The following is a 20,713-nucleotide window of genomic DNA, read 5'->3' on the forward strand; positions in this document are numbered from 1 at the left end:
ACCCCCAAGCCAACAAAAGTCTAGTTTCTCCAGCAGAATGAAACACTTGAAACCATCAAGCCCTAACTGGCTGTTTTACGACTGGCCCGGAGTTTGCCCCCAAAGGAGCAGGAAGCCCAAGGAGAGAAAGGTCCTCCTAACCTGCAACATCTCCTTGAAGCGGGCTGGGATTTCTTATCGCGGAAAGGGGAAGGTAGGAACCTAAGAAACTCTAGCTTCAGGATAAAATTGTGCCACATCTTCAAAGCAAATGTGGGTTTTTTTTTTAACCCCACAAAGGTGTCGATGTAATAATGAGCACCTTGAGTGCTTATATTTAAAGGGGCAGCTAGAGGCCATAGGCCTCAGCTGTAGAAAGCACCCCAGGAACAATTAGCTAGAGGATTAGGGCCTGGGGCGGAGCGTCTTTCCATGGGCTCAAGTGGGGTCAAGCCTTCCCAAGGGGAGCCCCCACCCCTTCCACAAGGATCCCTTCCCCATGCAACTGTACGCCTATCCATCCCTAGCCAGCCACCCACACACCCCCATAGGGGGAAGCTTTTAAAAAAGACCACACGATCCAAAATCATCCTCCCCCTGGCCTGAAACTCCCTCTCCTTATCTGACAGACAATTACTCTCCCTACTTTCCCAGTCTTAGTAAACGCGCATCTCCTCCAAGATGCCTTCTCCGCCTAAGCCCTCATTTCCCTCTCCCTTCCGCGTCACCTCCGTGCTCGGATCTGTCCCTTGTCAGCACTTGATAGCCACCCCGCCTCTCAGCACTCCTGTCCACAGCCAAAATTGATTTACTGATATTAAAGTCTATCGTCCCCTCTAGCCCGGAAGCTCCTTGCGAGCAAGGAACAGGTCTGCCGACCCCGTTAGACCGTCCTCTCCCGAGTGGGCGGTACGGCGCTCTGCCTGCCGAGAAATAGGATCGATTGAAGCAATCTGTCGCCAAACCACTCACCAGCAGGAAAATCACTCTGGGGGTAATCAAAGCGATGCGGGTAAGGGGGTCTCTCAAAGGGATGGCGAGGAGGGAAGTCATCCTGCATGAAGCGGGGTGGGAAGCGGTTGAAATTGTGTGGGTGAGGTGGCTGATTGAACTGGGGGTGCTGCTGATGGGGAGGAAACGGGCCTCTGAAGTGAGGGGGGCGTTGCATCCGGAACGGGGGCTCTCTCTGGCCTCCGCCCCAGGGTGGCTGCTCGTGCTGGTTATTCCACGGCGCTTCAAACTGGTTGTTCCAGTTGGGGTCCGGCTGGTTGTTCCAAGGGGCTTCCCGCTGATTGTTCCACCCAGGATCTCTTTGCTCATTCCACATTCCTTCGTGGTTGTTGTTCCACGGAGGGCAGTGAGGCGGTCCCTGGGAGTGAGGATGAGGCGGCTGGTCATGAGGCTACGAAAATAAGGAACACGGTGAAAAGCAGCCTCCCCGAAGCAACGCATTCCCTGATGTGGAGAACCGGGACCACTTGTCCAAATTCGACAGGACCCAGGCTCTCCATTTTCGCACCCGCTTCTCAGGCACCAAGCCAGACAGACGTTTGGCTCTTTCCGGAAGGAACCCTCTTGGGGACAGAAATGGGTGACTCCCACCTCCCACCCTGAAAGAACTGTTCCTCAACTCGAGTAACAGGGAGACAGAAATGTCTCATCTCCAGAGAACAGGTTCCAATCGGCTGGGCTGCTAGACACTTTTCAGGAGCCTTTAATGGATGAGAAGCTCAGTTCTGGGTGTCTCTCTCCTCGCTTTACCCTTCCTCTCCCGGGAAGCTCACCCACCCACATGATGGCAGATTACTCCCAAATCTAGCTTTCTAGCCCCGACCTCTCATCTGTTCTACACCCCACATTTCCTCTCGCTCCCAAGGCATCTCCATTTGGAAGTCCCGGCGGCTCCTCAAACCCAACACGTCAAAAATTGAACTCGTCTTCCCTCCCAAATCAATCCACTAATCCAAACTTTATCACAATCAACACTGCCACCAACGTCCCCCCTCCCCTCAGTCAAAGACATTTATTGAGCGCCCGAGTGCTAGGTAGAGTACAACAGAAGATCCCCCTTCTACACTGTGAGCTCATTGTGGGCAGGGAGTGTCTCTATTGCTGTATTGTACTTTCCCAAGCACTTAGTACAGCGCTCTGCACACATTAAGTGCTCAATAAATACTATTTCCTGCATGTTTGTACAGATTTACTACAGATTTATTTTACTTGTACATATTTACTACTCTATTTTATTTTGTTAATGATGTACATCTAGCTTTACTTCTATTTATTCTGATGACATGACACCTGTTCACATGTTTTGTTTTGTTGTCTGTCTCCCCCTTGTAGACTGTGAGCCTGTTGTTGGGTAGGGACCGTCTCTATATATTGCCGATTTGTACTTCCCAAGCGCTTAGTACAGTGCTCTGCACACAGTAGGCGCTCAATAAGTATGAATGAATGAATGAATGAAAGATTCGCATGTTTTGCCCTTAAGGAGCTTACAATATGAAGGGAAGCAGACAGAAATTATTTATCGATAGTAAATGCCGGAGGAAAAACAAGTATAAAGCAGGAAGCAGGATGGCCCCAAAAGGATGAAATAGCTAAAGAATTGAAAGTACAAACACCAAAGTATACGTACGTATAAGGGTCACAGATAGGATCAAAGTACGAATGCTAAGGGTGGGGAGGAGGTGAAATGTAAGGAGGGCTTTAGAAATGGGAAGAGTTGTGGTCAGGCAGATTTGGGTGGAGGGAAAGGAATTCTAGACTGTAAGCCCGTTGTTGGGTAGGAACCATCTCTATATGTTGCCGATTTGTACTTCCCAAGCGCTTAGTACAGTGCTCTGCACACAGAAAGCGCTCCATAAATACGACTGAATGAATGAATTTCAGGCCAGGGGACAGTATGAACTAGGGGTTGGAGGCAGGAGAATCAAGAGCGAGGTACAGTTGGGAGGAGGGAAGAGTGCGAGCTGGGGAGCAACAGGAGAAGAGATCCCATATGTAAGATGGACAGAGTTGGTGAAGCTTTGGAGCCATGACAGGGACGGATACGGTAATCAGGTGAGGTTTTTGAGGAGGGGAGAGCCGTGTGCTCAGCGCCGCTGCGAGATGATGATTCGTACAGCAGTGTGGAGCACAGCCCCAACTGGAGGCAGGGAGGCCAGCGAGGAGGCTGATGATGACCTGACCTGAGGGGCGGCTATCTGAGTGGAAAGGAAAGGGTGGAACCAAGAGCTGCCACAGAGGCAGAGTCGGCAAGATTCAGAAGTTGTCAGGTTGGGAGGATCGAAAGCCAGCAAGGCATCGAGAACGACGCCAACGTTGTGGGCTTCTGGGACAAGGGAGGGAGGTGGGGTTATCTTTTAGACTGTGAGCCCACTATCGGGTAGGGACTGTCTCTATGTGATGCCAATTTGTACTTCCCAAGCGCTTAGTACAGTGCTCTGCACATAGTAAGCGCTCAATAAATACGATTGATTGATTGATTGATTGATTGGTTATCGACCAAAGTTGGAGAGTTAGGAGGAGTGGCTTGGGGAAGGAAGTTAAGAAGCTCAGCTTTAGACTGGTTCAGTTGGGAGGTGTGGGTGGGGCACCCGTTCCCATTCCAGAAGCCTGTGACTTGCCGTCGACCTCAACTCCTCGCTGTCATTCCCTCGAACTGCTCAATCCTGCACAACTTGTCCTGGATCTTTCCCTTCCTCTTCATCCCCCAAACCACCGCCCTGGTTAGAACACAATTAGATGACTCCCAACCTCCAGCCCCTCCCTACTTCAGTCATCAAGACTACTGGCTGTTGCTAGGATCACCTTCCTGAAAATCCATCTAAAACTCGCTGTCATTCCCTCGAACTGCTCAATCCTGCGCAACTTGTCCTGGATCTTTCCCTTCCTCTTCATCCCCCAAACCACCGCCCTGGTTAGGCAATTAGATGACTCCCAACCTCCAGCCCCTCCCTACTTCAGTCATCAAGACTACTGGCTGTTGCTAGGATCACCTTCCTGAAAATCCATCTAAAACTACTCTGCACGCTTCTAAAATCTCCAGCAGCAGAAATCCCTTATCCTTAGCTTCAAAGTTCTCCACCAGTTTCTGCCATTTTACACACGTCTCCCGTCTCCATGTTTTGCTTTGTTGTCTGTCTCCCCCTTCTAGACTGTGAGCCCATTGTTGGGTAGGGACCGTATCTATATGTTGCCGATTTGTACTTCCCAAGCGCTTAGTGCAGTGCTCTGCACACAGTAAGCGCTCCATAAATACGATCGAATGAATGTCTCTTCACCCTCTAGTCCCCAGCTCACGGTCTCTCTGCTCCACCCATGCTCATCTTCTAATGACACCTCGCTTTTGGCTCTTCTGCTCCCCTGCCTGAAACTTTCTCCTTTTTCGTATCCGCTAGATGATGGTTTTCCTCCAAAGCCCTCCTGAAATTCCACCTTCTCCAAAAAGCCTTCCCCAATTAATTCCCCACCAGTCCAAGTCAAGTCAATCAAACAGGTACGCTTAGCAGTTACGCATTACGGGAAGCAGGGTGACCTAGTGCAAAGAGCTCAGGCCTAGAAATCAGCGGGCCTGGGTTCTAATCCCAGGTCGGCCTCTCATCTGCCGTGTGAGCGTGGGCGTGTCACTTCCCTTCTCGGGCCCTCAGTTTCCTCTTCTGGAAAATAGGGATTCAACGCCTGCTCTCCCTTCTCGGACTGTTGAGTCCCCTGCGGGACCCAAGCGCTTAGTACAGTGCTCTGCACACAGTAAGCGCTCAATAAATACGATTGATTGATTGACGGGGGGGCTAAGTCCAATCTACTCCAGTGCTTTTTTATTCGTACATTTAAACCCCAGCATCTACGTACATTCCACTGTACACTCCACTGGTTATTCTACTATGCGTTACTATTCAGCCCCAGAGAGAAGCTGCCTAGCATCACCCCCCATCCACTGGGATCAGCGCTTAGAACAGTGCTCTGCACACAATAAGCACTTAATAAATGCCATTATTATTAGTATTATTGTATCCCATCGGCCCCGTTCCAGCCCAGGAAGGTCGAAGAGACACCAGAAGGTCCCGTTTACCAGTGGACCATCGAGGCCTGCGGCCTGAGAGCGAAACTACCCTGCGCTCATCATGCCATCGGGACTTCCCATCAGCCTCCGCACCCGCCCACGCGAGCAAAGGTGGGGATGACGGCGTGAGGACTTCTCAACTTTCCAAACTGGCAAAGGCTGTGGCTGTGACTGTTGGGAAACTCTGCTCCTCTCGCCACAATATCCCCATTTCATTCATCGCTGTTCTTATCTTTCACGTTACTTTTTTAATTTTATTGTTTATAACCTTTCATTACATTTTCGCCACCACCACCTCTCCCCTTTCGGACTGAGACTTTTAGTCTCCTGAGGGGGCTGGGGGCCTGCCCAATTCTCACCTGGGTATTTCTGGCCAGCTCTCAGTGCAGTGAGCCCAATGTTGGGTAGGGACTGTCTCTATATGTTGCCAATTTGTACTTCCCAAGCGCTTAGTACAGTGCTCTGCACATAGTAAGCGCTCAATAAATATGATTGATTGATTGATTGCAGTGTCTTGCAAACACTGGGAGACGGGTGGGGAGGGGTGCTTACTGCTTCTATTACTTCATCCTGCGAAGCTTATCATTACTAAATACTTGTTATTCCTGGATAGAGCCTGGGCGTCAGAAGGACCCGGGTTCCAATCCCAGCTCCTCCTCATGCCTACTGTGTGACCTTGGCCAAGTCACTCAACTTCTCTGTGCCTCAGTTACCTCATCTGTAAAATGGGGATAATAATAATTATGGTTTCTGTTAAGCGCTTACTATGTGCTTAAGCACCGTTCTAAGCGCTGGGGTAGATCCAAGGCAATCAGGCGGTCCCACGTGGGGCTCACAGTCTTAATCCCCATTTTATAGATGAGGTAACTGAGGCCCAGAAGTGATTGCCCAAAATCACACAGCTGACAAACGGCGGAGCCGGGATTAGAACCCCCAACCCCTTGCTCTTTCCACTAAGCCACATGTGAGCCCCATGTGGGACAGGGACTATGTCCAACCTGATTAACTTGTACTTACCCCAGTACTTAGAACAGTGCTTGGCACATAGTGAGCGCTTAACGAGTACCATAATTACTCATTATCCCGGCTATTTGTTAATCGTTTCTGCCCGCCCGTTTGCCCCGTTATACTGTTAACCCCTTGAAGGCAGGGACGTCTTCTGCACCTACCGTACTCTCCCAAAGGCCAAGGACCGTGCTCCGCACGTAGCGGGTGCTCAATAAATACCGAGGACTGCCTGCGAGGCTCTTATCTTTAATGGTTCCTGAATTCGCCTTCCCCCGATACATCACAAAAATAAAAAATAAGTAATCAAACAACAGTGCACCTCTTCCTTATTCTGTACCTGCTGTTGACCCCAAGGTGCAACAGGATGCGGCTGATCAAACCAAGGTGGCTTATTGGGCGGAATCTGATCATGTGGCCCAGGGCCGCGAGGTCCAGCAGCTGCCGGATCCTGCACGCCGCCCCCCGAACCGTCGTAGTCAGAAGAGCCAGCCATGGAATGCGGGGGTTTGCCATCATCTAGAAGAAATTGAGAAGGCAGTTACACAGTAGCGACTGGAGCAACTCCCCAAACCCAACCTCAAGGTCTGCAGGGTACTGTGCTAAAGGAGGTAAGTTCTGTGAGGCCTCAAGGCCCCATCGCTCCTCCTCAACCTTGCTCGGCTCCTACTCCCGCCCGCTCCACTCCTCAGGCCCCGCTACTCGTCGTGCCTTGGCCTCTCGCGGCCGACCCTCCTGCTCTCGCCCTCCCTTCGGCCTGGAACACCCTCCCGCTTCACACCTGGCAGACCGCTGCTCTCCCCATCTTCAAATTCCTCCTGAAACCACTTCTCTGCCAGGAAGCCTTCCCTGATTAATCGCTCACCTACCCTGCCGTCACCATCACTTCAGCACCCGGCAACTCACCACCCCCTTTAGCGCTTCTGAACGGCGCTTTACGCTCTACCGCTCCTTCTTATCAGCAGTTTCTTTTTAGCATCTGTCTTCCTCACTAGACTGTAGGCTCCAAGAGGGCAGGGGTTGTGTCTACTAGCTCTACTGTACGCCCCCTTAATACAGTAGAGTTAGAAGCGGTGTGGATTAGCGGAGAAAAGTATGGGCTTGGGAGTCGGAAGGACCTGGCTTCTAATCCCAGCTCTGCCACACGTCTGTTTTGCGACCTCGGGCGAGTCACTTCACTTCTCTGGGCCTCAGTTACCTCGTAAGAGTGTGAGCCCAATGTGGGACAGGGACTGTGTCCAACCCAGCGTTTAGAACAGTGACTGACACATAGTAAGCGCTAACAAGTACCGCTATTATTATTATCTACCGTGCACACACACACACAAAATTGGCAGTCCTAGAGAGCAGTCTAAAAGGCACCAAACTGATTAACCTAAATATTCTGGCTTCAAAACTATAGGTGGACAACCTCAGATTTAGCCAACAAAACAATTTACTTGTCTTGAATAATTCTGCCCAACTATCATATGAGACAAATGGTTCCGCTAGCTTTAGACTCTGATTTACTTCCTGGTTCCTTTATTCCAGTGTTACCCATTTTCATCTTGTTTCAAATAAAAATTCTAAAATCCAGCCAAAAAACACAGACTTTTTATCCATTTAATAATACTAATTGTGGCAGATGTTAAGCGCTTACTACGCAACAAGCACTGTACTAAGCGTTGGGATAGATACAAGGTAATCTGGTCCCATGTGGGGCTCACAGACTAAGTAGGAGGGAGAACAGGTATTGAATCCCCATTTTGCAGATGAGGGAATTGAGTCACAGAGAAAGTTAAGTGACTTGACCTACGTCATAAAGCAGACAAATTTGCTTTGGTCTTTGTGGGGGGGTTTTTATACTGAAGCCAGACCTTCCTTCCTAAAAAAAAGAGCCAGGAAAGCAAATTTGGTTATTGGATTAAAGAAAAAACTTTAGCGTTATGTTTTTTAAAAAGGTGAAATTCTGTCACAAAAGAAATCTGTAGGCTTAGGCTAGTTGCCTTTGGAAGAAGAGACGTTTGAGTTAAAAAAAAAAAAGAAAAAAAGGAAGGGGTGTCATTGGGAAGGGAGAGGCAGCATGGTCTTATAAAAAGCGCACAGGACTGGGAGTCAGGAGACCTGGGCAAGTCACTTAACGTCACGGAGCCTCAGTTCTCTCATCATCATCAATCGTATTTATTGAGCGCTTACTATGTGCAGAGCACTGCACTAAGCGCTTGGGAAGTACAAATTGGTAACAAATTTGTACAATGTACAATGTACAATGGGGAGACTGTGAGCCTCATTTGGGTCAGGGCTTGTGTCCAATCTGACAACCCGTGTCTACCTCAGCAGAGTGCTTTGGTGTGCAGAAAGTACTTAATACCCTAATGATTATTATAATTCTACAATACCACAGGTTGTTCCTATCAAGCCCATTTTTGCTCCTCAAATCTAGTGAAAAATGGTTACCTGGATCTACGTGGCTAGCAACGGGCCTCGGTACCTCAAAGGGATCCCTGAATCCCCAGTCGGTGACCTGAAAGGATCAACTAAACTTTTCTCCCAACAGTCTGCTACCTGGTTGGGTGGTTGGAGGGGCAGAAGATGCGGGAGCCGGGGTTGGAGGTGGCGCTTGTGGTGGCGGTGTTGATTTGACTTCACTCTCCATTGCTGGGATCTGGATCTGCTGCTGCTGTTGCTGCTGCTGTTGTTGTTGTTGTTGTTGTTGTTGCTGTTGCTGCTGCTGCTGTTGTTGTTGTTGCTGCTGCTGCTGCTGTTGTTGCTGCTGTTGTTGTTGCTGCTGCTGTTGTTGTTGTTGCTGCTGTTGCTGCTGCGCTAAACTGTTGACAAACTCCTCATGCTGTGTTTTCAAATTCTGTATCTGCTGCTGAAAGGCCAACTGCACCGGCTGCACCACTCCTGCATATTCTGTGATCAGAGTTGCCTAAAAAAATAATAATAATAATAAATAATACTGGCGGTATTTGTTAAGCGCTTACTATGTGCCGTGCATTGTTCTAAGCACTGGGGGGGGGGGGGGGATACAGGGTGATCAGGCTGTCCCACGTGGGGCTCACAGGCTTCATCCCCATTTGACAGATGAGGAAACTGAGGCACAGAGAAGTTAAGTGACTTGCCCAAAGTCACGCGGCAGACAAGTGGTGGGGCCGGGATTAGAACCCATGACCTCTGACTCCCAAGCCCGGGCTCTTTCCTCTAAGCCACGCTGCTTCTACTGAGCCACGTAAATCAGACCGATAGGGCGGGGGAAGAGAGGAACGCTACAAATCAATCTTGCCATACGGCAGATTTAACCGAAATAACAACCTACCATACCATTTAAGACATCACATCCCGGTATCCCAGTCCACTAAATCCTAGAGCAAAATTACCGGCATCTTAAAAGTCAAAGTTCTAACCTGCTGACATTACTTAAGCCAACTGTCCTAGATAGGTGAGACACAGAGAGAAATCCAATACATAGCTACAGGAGCTACAGAGCAGATAAGCTTAGCAGTGACACCTATGTTTCCCAGCCACGCACAAGGTTGTCCCAACTATAACCGGATTGCAAACGATCCTCAAAAACCCTGCTTCTTGAGTAAATCCCACCTAAAAGCTCCTTGGCACGTGGAGTCGTAACAACACACGATCACATGTGGAAGAAGCATATGGTTTCTCAGGGAATCCACGTGGCAAAAGCCAAAGGGAGATTTTTTTTTTGGCACAGACCTGGTACTGGCCGAGTCCAAGCGCCGGGCTCTGTAACTGCTGAATGATCGACTCGTCGAAGTAACCATTCTTCTCCCAGAGCTGAAGGAGCTGCAGACAGGAGGGGGAAATATGTCCACCATGTAGGCGAGCGGCATCATTTTCACCCCTCGGACACGATCGCCAGTCCATTTGATTTAAAAAACAAACCCGTCAGAAAATACACTGACCCTCCCATCCCCGTGACCTTGTACAGCTGTACTCACTCGGGCAATTTTTTGCTGTTTATCCTCTTCCACAGCTAAAAAGCTAGTACAATAAATAGGTACCACCACCTTCTGTAAAGCGGCCAGTAAATCTCTTGCCTGCTTTCTTTGGCTGCAGGGAGGAGAGAGAATCCAACCATTCAGACAACCAATTCCCAATTTCTTTCATTACAAAAGACGCTCCTCCTTCTAGAGAAACAAAACGCTATTAGAAATGGTGCCCAGATGCAACTTTGGATCCATTTCCAAAATTCTTGGCAGAACCGTGCCAAGGGGAAGCCCAGAAGCAAAGCAAAATAGGGCCCTCCAGTCCCAGACTTTGTAAACATCCAAAATCTAAGTGCATCCACGCACAAGGAAGAACCATACTGGTAAACACGTCAAGAAGCATAAAGAAAACCCTTACCAGTGATGCAATACGTCATTGATGAGATAGATCAAATGCAATCGAAGTTCAAAATGGGCTCCTTCGGCGGTTATCCGGTTCCGCAGGTGGCCGGCCATCAGCTCGCAATGAGGAGGGGACTTGGCATTGCTGAACATCCAATTCTTTCCAGCCTTGAAAAAGCAATTGAATCCCCGTCAAATGCATAATAGTAACACCAACAGTAACAATGGTATTTCCTGCGCACTGGGTGTCAAGCACTGTTCCAAGCGTTGAGGTAGATACAAGTTGATCAGGTTGGACACGGTCCCGGTCCCACGTGGGGCTCCCAGTCTTCATCCCCATCAGAGCGCCGCCACAGACGCCCGGGACTCCGTTCCCGAGAGGCCCGCCCGCCATCACACCGCGCGGCCTTGCTGCTGCCAGAAGGATCCTCTCCTCAGAGCGCGTCGCCATAGACGCCCGGGACTCCGTTCCCGAGAGGCCCACCCGCCATCACACCGCACGGCCTTGCTGCTGCCGGAAGGATTCTCTCCTCAGAGCGCGCCGCCATAGACACCCGGGACTCCGTTCCCGAGAGGCCCGCCCGCCCGCCATCACACCACGTGGCCCCCGCTGCTCCCGGAAGGATCCTCTCCTCAGAGCGCCGCCATAGACGCCCGGGACTCCGTTTCTGAGAGGCCCGCCCGCCCGCCATCACACCGCGTGGCCCCCGCTGCTCCCGGAAGGATCCTCTCCTCAGAGCGCCAGAGAGGCCCGCCATAGACGCGCGGGACTCCGTTCCCGAGAGGCCCGCCCGCCATCACACCGTGTGGGCCCCGCTGTTCCCGGAAGGATCCTCTCCTCAGAGCGCCGCCACAGACGCGCAGGACTCCGTTCCCGAGATGCCCACCCGCCCGCCATCACACCGCGCGGCCTTGCTGCTCCCGGAAGGATCCTCTCCTCAGAGCGCCGCCACAGACGCCCGAGACTCCATTCCCGAGAGGCCCGCCCGCCATCACACCGCGCGGCCTTGCTGCTCCAGGAAGGATCTTCGTCTCAGAGCGTGCCGCCATAGACGCCCAGGACTCCGTTCCCGAGAGGCCCGCCCGCCCGCCATCACACCGCATGGACCTTGCTGCTCCCGGAAGGATCCTCTCCTCAGAGTGCGCCACCACAGACGCCCGGGACTCCGTTCCCAAGAGGCCCGCCCGCCCGCCATCACACCACATGGACCCCACTGCTCCTGGAAGGATCCTCTCCTCAGAGCGCGCTGCCACAGATGCCCGGGACTCCGTTCCCGAGAGGCCCGCCTGCCCTCCCGCCATCACACCGCGCGGCCTTGCTGCTCCCGGAAGGCTCCTCTCCTCCGAGCACCTCCATAGACGCCCCCTGCTTCCACTCCCCCCCCACTTAAGCGACCTTCCTTACATTGCCCCCCAAGCCCCCTTCCCGGTCCGGTCCTGACTGACTCTCCCCCTGCCCCCCACCCCGGGAAAAAGGCCCTTGTTAGCACCAAGTTACATTAAGGACAACCTCATTCGCACCTACTCAGCCCTCCTGTCCCGCCATCGACCCCCGGCCCACGTCCTCCCCCAGGCCTGGAATGCCCTCCCTCTGCCCATCCGCCAAGCTAGCTCTCTTCCTCCCTTCAAGGCCCTACTGAGAGCTCACCTCCTCCAGGAGGCCTTCCCAGACTGAGCCCCTTCCTTCCTCTCCCCCCTCGTCCCCCTCTCCATCCCCCGCATCTTACCTCCTTCCCTTCCCCACAGCACCTGTATATATGTATATATGTTTGTACATATTTATTACTCTATTTATTTTACTTGTACCTATCTATTCTATTTATTTTATTTTGTTAGTATGTTTGGTTTTGTTCTCTGTCTCCCCCTTCTAGACGGTGAGCCCACTGTTGGGTAGGGACTGTCTCTATATGTTGCCAGCTTGTACTTCCCAAGCGCTTAGTACAGTGCTCTGCACACAGTAAGCACTCAATAAATACGATTTATTGATTACAGATGAGGGAACTGAGGCACAGAGAAGTGAAGTGACTTGCCCTAGGTCGCACAGCTGACAAGTGGCGGGGCCAGGACTAGAACCCAGGCCACTCTCACTCCCAGGCCTGTGCTCTACCCACTGGGTAAATGCATACTAGACAAGGAAAAACGAGGTTTTCTGGGGCCTGAAGAGACAGCAAACGGAATTCTCGTGGAACTACTAAACGTAGCTTCCGAAGGACAACTAGACCTGATAAGTTCTTTTGGTTTTGTTTTTTAAAATAAATGGTATTTGTTAAGCGCTTACTATGTGCCAGGCACCGTACTGAGCACTGGAATAGGTACAAGCTAATCAGGTTGGGCACAGTCCCTGTCCCAAATGAGCCTTAAGCCTCATTTTATAGATGAGGTAACGGAGGCACAGAGAAGTGAAGGGACTCGCCCCAAGTCACACAGCAGACAGGTGGCGGAGACAGAACTAGAGCCCTGGCCCTCCAACTCATCATCATCAATCGTATTTATTGAGCGCTTACTGTGTGCAGAGCACTGTACTAAGCGCTTGGGAAGTACAAGTTGGCAACATATAGAGACAGTCCCTACCCAACAGTGGGCTCACAGCCCGTGCTCTCCCCACTAGACCACACTGCTTCTCGAGCACTTATATCGAGCACACGCAGCTCTGACCTGCCTGAGACAAAGCAGGGTCTGGACTCGGCTCCTCACCATCAGCACTACTGGGAGGAAGCTTTTACTTACAGAGATTGCATCTTTGGTGCAAGTGTCGATTATCGGCTGCAGCAAGTTATCAAATTCATTCATGTCCAGCTGGGTTTCTTCCAAGAGTTTCTGCATTTGTTGCTCCATTGCATGGGCTATTGCTGACGTGACCTGCTCCTGAAAGAGACCAGCCAAGATGCACCGATTCCTTCAGTATCAAACAGTAGCGGAGGCGGCAGGAAGAGAAATGTGGCTTTTTTTTGGCGTCCCTCTAAATCCTTATCCACTGGCACACATACTAAAATGGTCTCACTAATAATAATGATCGTGGTAGTTACAGAGCACTTATGCACCAAGCGCTGGGGTAGATACGATATTAGCGGATTGGATATAGTCCCTATTCCACATGAGGCTCACAGTATAAAGTAGAGGAAGAACTGATCTTTTAACTACCGCTCAAAGGTATTTATTCAATCACACACTCTTATTTAGTGAGCATTTACTGTGTGCAGAGCACTGTGCTAAGCGCCTGGGAGAGCACGGTACAAGAGTTGGTAGACACGTTCTCTGCCCACAAGCTTCTTGCAGTCTAGAGGAGGAGAGGGAACGTGCCCGTCGACTCCGATGCGTTGTACTCTCCCAAGCGATTAGTCCCAATGCTCTGCAAATGGTAAGCGCTCAAAATACTTGATTGATTCAAGAAATTATTGATTTGTACGTAAGTGCTGCGGGGCTGAGGTGACCATCGAGTGCTTGAAGGGTACAGATCCAAGTGCACAGGCAAAGCAGAGGGGGAGAGGGAATAGGGAAGGCCTCTTGGAGATGCGATTTTAATATGGCTTTGAAGGTGGGTAGAGTGGCGGTCTGTTTTAGGGAGTACCAGGTCAGAGGGAGGACCTGGAGAAAGGGTCGGTGGCGAGATGGATGAGATTGAGGAAGCTGGAGGAGCTGAGTGTGTGGGCTGAGCCAAGAGATCAGTGAGGCAAACTGGGGAGAGTGGGGCTGAGTGTTTAAAAGCTGAAGATAAGGAGTTTCTGGCTGATGCAGAGATGGATGGGCAACCACCAGAGGTTCATGAGGACTGGGGAGATGTGGGCTGAACTTTTTTTTGAGAAAAAATGGTCCAGGCAGCTGAATGAAGTATGGACTGGAGTGAGGAGAGACAGGAGGCAGGGAGGTCAGCGAGGTGGCTGATACGACAGTAAAGGTGGGATATTAGTGCCTGGATCGACATAGTAGCAGCTTGGATGGAGAGGGAAGAGTGGATTTTGTGACGGCCGAACCGACAGGACTGGGTGACAGACCGAATATGTGGGTTGAATGAGAGCGAGAGGGTGGGGAGGAGGAGTCGAGGAAAATGTCACGGTTACGGATGTGTGAAAAAGGGAGGATAGTGGTATTGTCTAAAGTGATGGGAAAGACAAAGGTAAGACAGGGTTTTGGTGAGATGAGGAATCCTGCTTTGGACATGTTTAATTTGATGAGGGTCTGTAGGACGATCAGGTCGAGATGCCCTGAAGGCAGGAGGAAATGAAAGACTGCAGGGAAACCCCATTTTTACGGATGAGGAAACTGATGTGCAGACTTGTACAAGGTCACGCAGCCAGCAAACAGTAGAGCTAAGATTAGAACCCAGGTCTCCAGGCTGACAGGCCCCATCTCTTTCCACAAGGCCACACTGCTTCTTCACTTCCACATTAAATGACCTCAGGCCTGTAAAAGACTCAGACAGACTACTCTCCGGTGCCCCTCTTTATCACTGAAGCAGTGGGGCTTAGTGGATAGAGCCGGAGCCTGGGAGTCGGAAGGACCTGGGTTCTAATCCCAGCTCCGCCGCTTGTCTGCTGTGTGACCTTGGGCAAGTCACTTCACTTTTCTGGGCCTCTGTGACCTCATCTGGAAAATGGGCCCCATGCGGGACAGGGACTATGTCCAACCCAATTTCCTTGTATCTACCCCAGTGCTTAGTACAGTGCCTGTCACACAGTAAGCACTTGACAAATACCACACTTATTATTACCACTCATATCCTCTGCTTCATCTCCTTTGGACCCAAGGAGCTACTGTTTCAACCCTCCTACTCTCATCAAGGAATCAAACTATGGTATTTACTGAGTGCTTACTGTGTGCAGGGCACTGTACTACGCACTTGGGAGAGCATAAACACAAGAACAGACACACTCCCTGCCAAGACACAAGGCCTGTGAACCTAGTAGCATCTTTATGTGCAAAAAAATCTTTGCGTGGACACACACATTTCTTTAAGGATAGTAACTGTCGGCTGCGAGGAAGGGAGGATGGGGATGAGGATGAGGAGTGTCAGCGGCGAGATAGACGAGATCGAGGTACAGTGAGAAGGTTAGCATTATAGGAGCCAAGTGTGCGGGCTGGGTTGTAGCAGAAGAGTAGCGAGGTGAGGTAGGAGGGGGCAAGGTATTTGAGGGCTTCAGAGCCAATGGTGAGGAGTTTTTGTTTGATGCAGAGGTGGATGGGCAACCACTGGAGTTTCATGGCCTGAACATTTTTGTAGAAAAATGATCCAGGAAGCAGTGTGAAGTGTGGATGGGAATGGGGAGAGACAGAAGGCAGGGAGGTCAGCAAGGAGGCCGACAGAGTAACCAAGGCGGGATAGGACAAGTGATTCGCATTAACACGGTAGCAGTTTGGATGGAGAGGAAAGGGAAGATTTTGGCGACGTCGTGAAGATAGAACGGATGGGATTTAGTGATGGATTGAACATATGAGTCGATTGGGAGGGAGGAGTCAAGGGTAACACCAAGATTACGGGTCTGTGAGACAGGAAGGATGGTGGTGCCATCTACAGTGATGGGAAAGTCAGAAGGATGACAGGGGTCTGGTGGGAAGATAAGAAGTTCTGTTTTAGACATATTAAGTTTGAGGTGACGTGAGGACAACCAAGTAGAGATGTCCTGAAGGCAGGAGGAAATCCAAGACTGCATAGAAGGAGACAGAGAGGGAGGAGGGCTGGAGATGTAGATTTGGGTATCATCTGCATAGAGATGGTAGTTGAAGCCACGCGAATGAAAGAGTTCTCCAAGGGAATGAGTGTAGATGGAGAATAGCAGGGGACCCAGAAGTGAACCTTGAGGGACATGCGGTCAGGGGATGGGAGGCAGAAGAGGAGCCCACAAAAGAGACTGAGAATGAGCAGCCAGAGAGATAGGAGGAGAACCAGGAGACGATGGTGTCAAAGTCAGATGTGCCTTTAATAAGGTCTCGAAGAGGGGTGGATATGAAGAGGGGGGAATCACAGTCTAGTGGCAAGAGCATGGGCTTGAGAATCAGCGGTCATGGGTTCTAATCCCAGCTCCGCCACTTGTCTGCTGTGTGACCTTGGGCAAGCCACTGTTGCTCCAAAATAAACATAATTACTAGTTCTGTTACGTTTGGGAGATTTTTCAGCGCTTAGAACAGTGCTTTGCAAATAGTAAGCGCTTAATAAATGCCATCCAAAAAAAAAAAAAAAATAGAGGGAGGGCATTCCAGGCCAGAGGCAGGACATGGGCCAGAGCTCGGAGGCAAGATAGATGCCTTTAAGCCCTTGAGAGTCATCCCACCCTCTGCCCCACAGCCCTCACGTCCACATTTGTCATTTATCATCATGTCCGTCTCTCTCTCTAGACTGTAAGCTCCTGGTGGGCAGGGAACATGTTTACCACCTCTGCTGTACTGTCCTCTCCCAAGTGCTTAGTCCAGTGTTCTGCACACAGTAAGCGCTCAGTAAATACGACTGATCGACTAATGGATCCCGGGAATTCCCTGGCAAACTGAGTGGCACTTAGGTCGGGGTGGGGGTAGGAGATCTGCCTACCTGTCGCAGAGCTAGAAGGTGCTGCTCTTGCTGCTGCAGGTTCCACTGACTCTGTTGAATCAGATCTTCCATCGAAGGGGTGCCCGGAGGAGGGGTCATAGTTGCCGCCGGCTGTAAGGAAGGCTGCGGTAACGGCTGTATCTGTGTAGTAGGTTCTATGTCCGGAGGCTGTTGTTTGCAAATCACTACTGGTGGGGGGGAAAGAGCGAGAAAAACCCAACAACATTCAAGGCAACAACATAAGGTACACTCCGATTTTCCCTCACCAATCCCGCCCCCTCTGCCCCACTCCAGCTCTGGAACAGCAGCTCCATGGAAAGCAAAAACAAAGTCACTGCCATTAAATGGGATACGGACGTGCCCCGCAAAAATCATTCCCGGTCACGGTCAACTACAGGCACCAATCCTCTTCACAAGTCATGAGATGTGGGGGCATCTGAGGCTAACCGGGTAAACGAGAATGACAGTGACGGCTGCCATTCCCTTGGCCTGTTCACCAGACCACATCCTTTCTCCTTCTTCAAAGCTACTGAAAACCCGCTTACCCCAAGAAGCCTTATCAGATTGGCCCCATCTTGATCATTCCAACCCTAGCAGTTATTTATTTCTAATTATGTGCCTACTGTACCGGGACATCTTTTATGACCTACATCTTTTACTTGAGCTTTAGTGTGTTGACTCTAGTGCGTGTGTTTATTTGTGTTAACTCTATCTTCCTGAGATTTTTAAGCAGCTTGAGAACAGAGACTGTACTGGACTTTTTCGTGGGAATTCCCCACAATACCAAGTAGTTGGGGTGGGCTCAATACTCCTCAAAGTGCAAATGGCAAAAATATACCAAAATAAACCCTTTAGGTACCCTGAGTTCAAGCTAAACGCAGATCTTCAGCCAGCCATTCAAAGACTGGCTTTTTAATCATGTTCTCCTTCCTCCAGGCAGGTAGTTCAATACTTTCTCAACTAGTCCCTTCTCCCGATATTCAAAATTAAGCCCCTGTACTCTCCCTGTGCCATTCGCTATGATGCTCAGGCGGGCCAATGAGGCTGAGAACCTGTGGAACAACTGAAGTAGAAGCTGGCTGAAACTTCCTCCCAGCAGGATTTTTAACGATACTCTACTTCTCCTCACCTCCTAGTTGCCAAAAATACTTCTCATATCCAGATCATCCCTCAATCAATCAATCAATCAATGGTAGTTATTGAGCACTTACTGTGTCAAGGCACTGTACCAAGTGTTTGGGAAAGCACGGTAACAACAGAGTTGGCAGACGTGATCCCTGCCCACAAGGTAAACCATGAAAAAAAATCTTTTAAAAAATGAAGGGCAATCGCCCTTATCCAGAAGCCACCTTTCCACTACTACTCTGAATCCTACTTAAAAATTCCAGACAAGGCGGATACCCTCAGTCATCATCATCATCATCATCAATCGTATTTATTGAGCGCTTACGATGTGCAGAGCCCTGCACTAAGTCCCTACGCCTACATCGATTTCTGTACGACACATTTTCCCCCATATTCGTTACTAGTTTTATATCTTTCCTCCTGCTCCCATCATTTTTCAACAACGTGCGTCTGCCTACTGCCTTTTACTCTGCTTAAATGTCTCCAAGCCCCTAGTAAAGCACTTCGCACCCAGTACCCATCCAATACGATTGTAAAAAAAACAACCAACGACGACAAAAAAACAAAACCTTGAACTCACATTGCTGCTGCTCCAGGGCCAGCTTACACTTGTAATAATTATAAAAGTCTCCCCCAAAGAGAAAGGAAAATTTAGGATTATCCTTCTGCTTCTCCATCGTCATTTTCTCAAACTCAGGCCCGTTGCGGGCCACGAACTGGGCCAGCTTATCGATAACATTGCGCAGTTCCTGATCTGTCGGAGGGAACAGAAGGAAAAAACACAAAACACACACACACACACACACACACACACACACACACACACCACAACAAAATGACCGTCAAAAGGGTTATCACCTGCTGTGGGCAGCAGGCCTGAGGCGCTCAGCAAAGGCCGGGATCCGCGGGAGGCTGCGGCTCTGGGAGGGGAAGGAGAGGTGGCGGCGATGGGACCCAGGTGTCCGGATTCCCGTTCATCCCACACATCCCTTCCGGGGGCGGGGTTTCGCTGAGGGGAAACGGGGAGCGGCCCGGATTCGGGAATTAGCGGGGGCCTTCCCTTTGTGGGGAAGGCTCATCCCGACGGGAGGCCGTGGGAGAAGGCGGTCACATGAGGGACGGGGGGGAGGAGGAGGCGGGCTCCTCCGTCGACGGACCGGTTGAAGGCCAAAAAAAGCCACCGAGGGCCGCGGAGGGGCGAAGTCCCCGGCCTCACCGTCAGGCGGAAGGGGCAATTCCATGGCTCCGGGGCCGGGACGTCCTCGGGAATCTCGCAATTCCTCCCCGCGCTGGCGCCAGGACCCGGCCGGAAGTGGCGCGCGGCCCGCTTTTGCAGCGGTCGCCAAGCAGTTCCGCTCGCCCTTTACGGCCGTCTCCATGGAAGGCCGGAAGTGAGGGGAGGGGGGGGGCGGGTGTTGGCGGATTTGCACGCCGCCCGAAAGGGCCCGGAGGACAGCCTGGCCCCGCCCCTTGGCGCGCGCGCGCGCACGGGAGAGGCCATGGCCGCGCGACGCGGGCCCACTGCGCAGCCGCAGTGGAGGCCTTCTTCCTCACAAAGGCCTTGGCGCCGCCATTACGTCTAGTTATAATAATAATAATAATAGTGGCATTTATTAAGCGCTTACTATGTGCAAAGCACTGTTCTAAGCGCTGGGAGGGATACAAGGTGATCAGGTTGTCCCACGTGAGGCTCACAGTCTTCATCCCCATTTTACAGATGAGGGAACTGAGGCCCAGAGAAGTGAAGTGACTGGCCCAAAGTCACCCAGCTGACAGTTGGCGGAGCGGGGATTTGAACCCATGACCTCTGAGTCCAAAGCCCGGGCTCTTTCCACTGAGCCACGCTGCTTGCCCGATCAATCAATCAATCAATCGTATTTATTGAGCGCTTACTGTGCGCAGAGCACTGGACTGAGCGCTTGGGAAGTACAAGTTGGCGACATATAGAGACAATCAATCGTATTTATTGAGCGCTTACTGTGCGCAGAGCACTGGACTGAGCGCTTGGGAAGTACAAGTTGGCAACATATAGAGACAGTCAATCAATCAGTCAATCGTATTTATTGAGCACTTACCGTGTGCAGAGCACTGTACTGAGCGCTTGGGAAGTCCAAGTTGGCAACATATAGAGACAATCAATCGTATTTATTGAGCGCTTACTGTGCTCAGAGCACTGTACTAAGCGCTTGGGAAGTGCAAGTTGGCAACATATAGAGACAATCAATCGTATTTATTGAGCGCTTACTGTGTGCAGAGCACTGTACTGAGCGCTTGGGAAGTACAAGTTGGCAACATATAGAGACGGTCAATCAGTCAATCGTATTTATTGAGCACTTACTGTGCGCAGAGCACTGTACTGAGCGCTTGGGAAGTACAAGTTGGCGACATATAGAGACAGTCAATCAATCAGTCAATCATATTTATTGAGCGCTTACTGTGTACAGAGCACTGTACTGAGTGGGAAGTACAAGTTGGTGACATATAGAGACAGTCAATCAATCAATCGTATTTATTGAGCGCTTACTGTGTGCAGAGCACTGTACTGAGCGCTTGGGAAGTACAAGTTGGCAACATATAGAGACAGTCAATCATCAATCAATCGTATTTATTGAGCGCTTACTGTGTGCAGAGCACTGTACTGAGCGCTTGGGAAGTACAAGTTGGCAACATATAGAGACAGTCAAT

The 20,713-nt window shown here is 50.7% G+C and overlaps 1 protein-coding gene across 2 annotated transcripts in view; it reads right to left on the bottom strand.

The window, feature by feature from the left end:
• LOC119950033 (calcium homeostasis endoplasmic reticulum protein) overlaps positions 1–19,335 on the bottom strand; it is a 37,935-nt gene extending 18,600 nt beyond the window's left edge. Inside the window, exons 1-11 of one of the 2 annotated variants that reach the window (XM_038771934.1) lie at positions 19,245–19,335; positions 18,609–18,782; positions 16,904–17,088; positions 13,111–13,248; positions 10,400–10,551; positions 9,994–10,105; positions 9,749–9,838; positions 8,813–8,960; positions 8,594–8,698; positions 6,390–6,568; positions 952–1,381 (exon numbers count right to left, since the gene is read on the bottom strand). In XM_038771934.1, the coding sequence (XP_038627862.1) occupies positions 952–1,381; positions 6,390–6,568; positions 8,594–8,698; positions 8,813–8,960; positions 9,749–9,838; positions 9,994–10,105; positions 10,400–10,551; positions 13,111–13,248; positions 16,904–17,088; positions 18,609–18,782; positions 19,245–19,269 (1,738 nt within the window). In that variant the 5' untranslated portion in view covers positions 19,270–19,335. Of the gene's footprint in view, positions 1–951; positions 1,382–6,371; positions 6,569–8,593; positions 8,961–9,748; positions 9,839–9,993; positions 10,106–10,399; positions 10,552–13,110; positions 13,249–16,903; positions 17,092–18,608; positions 18,783–19,244 lie in introns of both variants that reach the window. The other variant, XM_038771933.1, reaches the window with a different exon arrangement.
• Positions 19,336–20,713: the final 1,378 nt, after the last annotated feature.

This window comes from Tachyglossus aculeatus, chromosome X1 (genome assembly GCF_015852505.1).
Source record: "Tachyglossus aculeatus isolate mTacAcu1 chromosome X1, mTacAcu1.pri, whole genome shotgun sequence".
Lineage (NCBI taxonomy): Eukaryota > Metazoa > Chordata > Mammalia > Monotremata > Tachyglossidae > Tachyglossus > Tachyglossus aculeatus.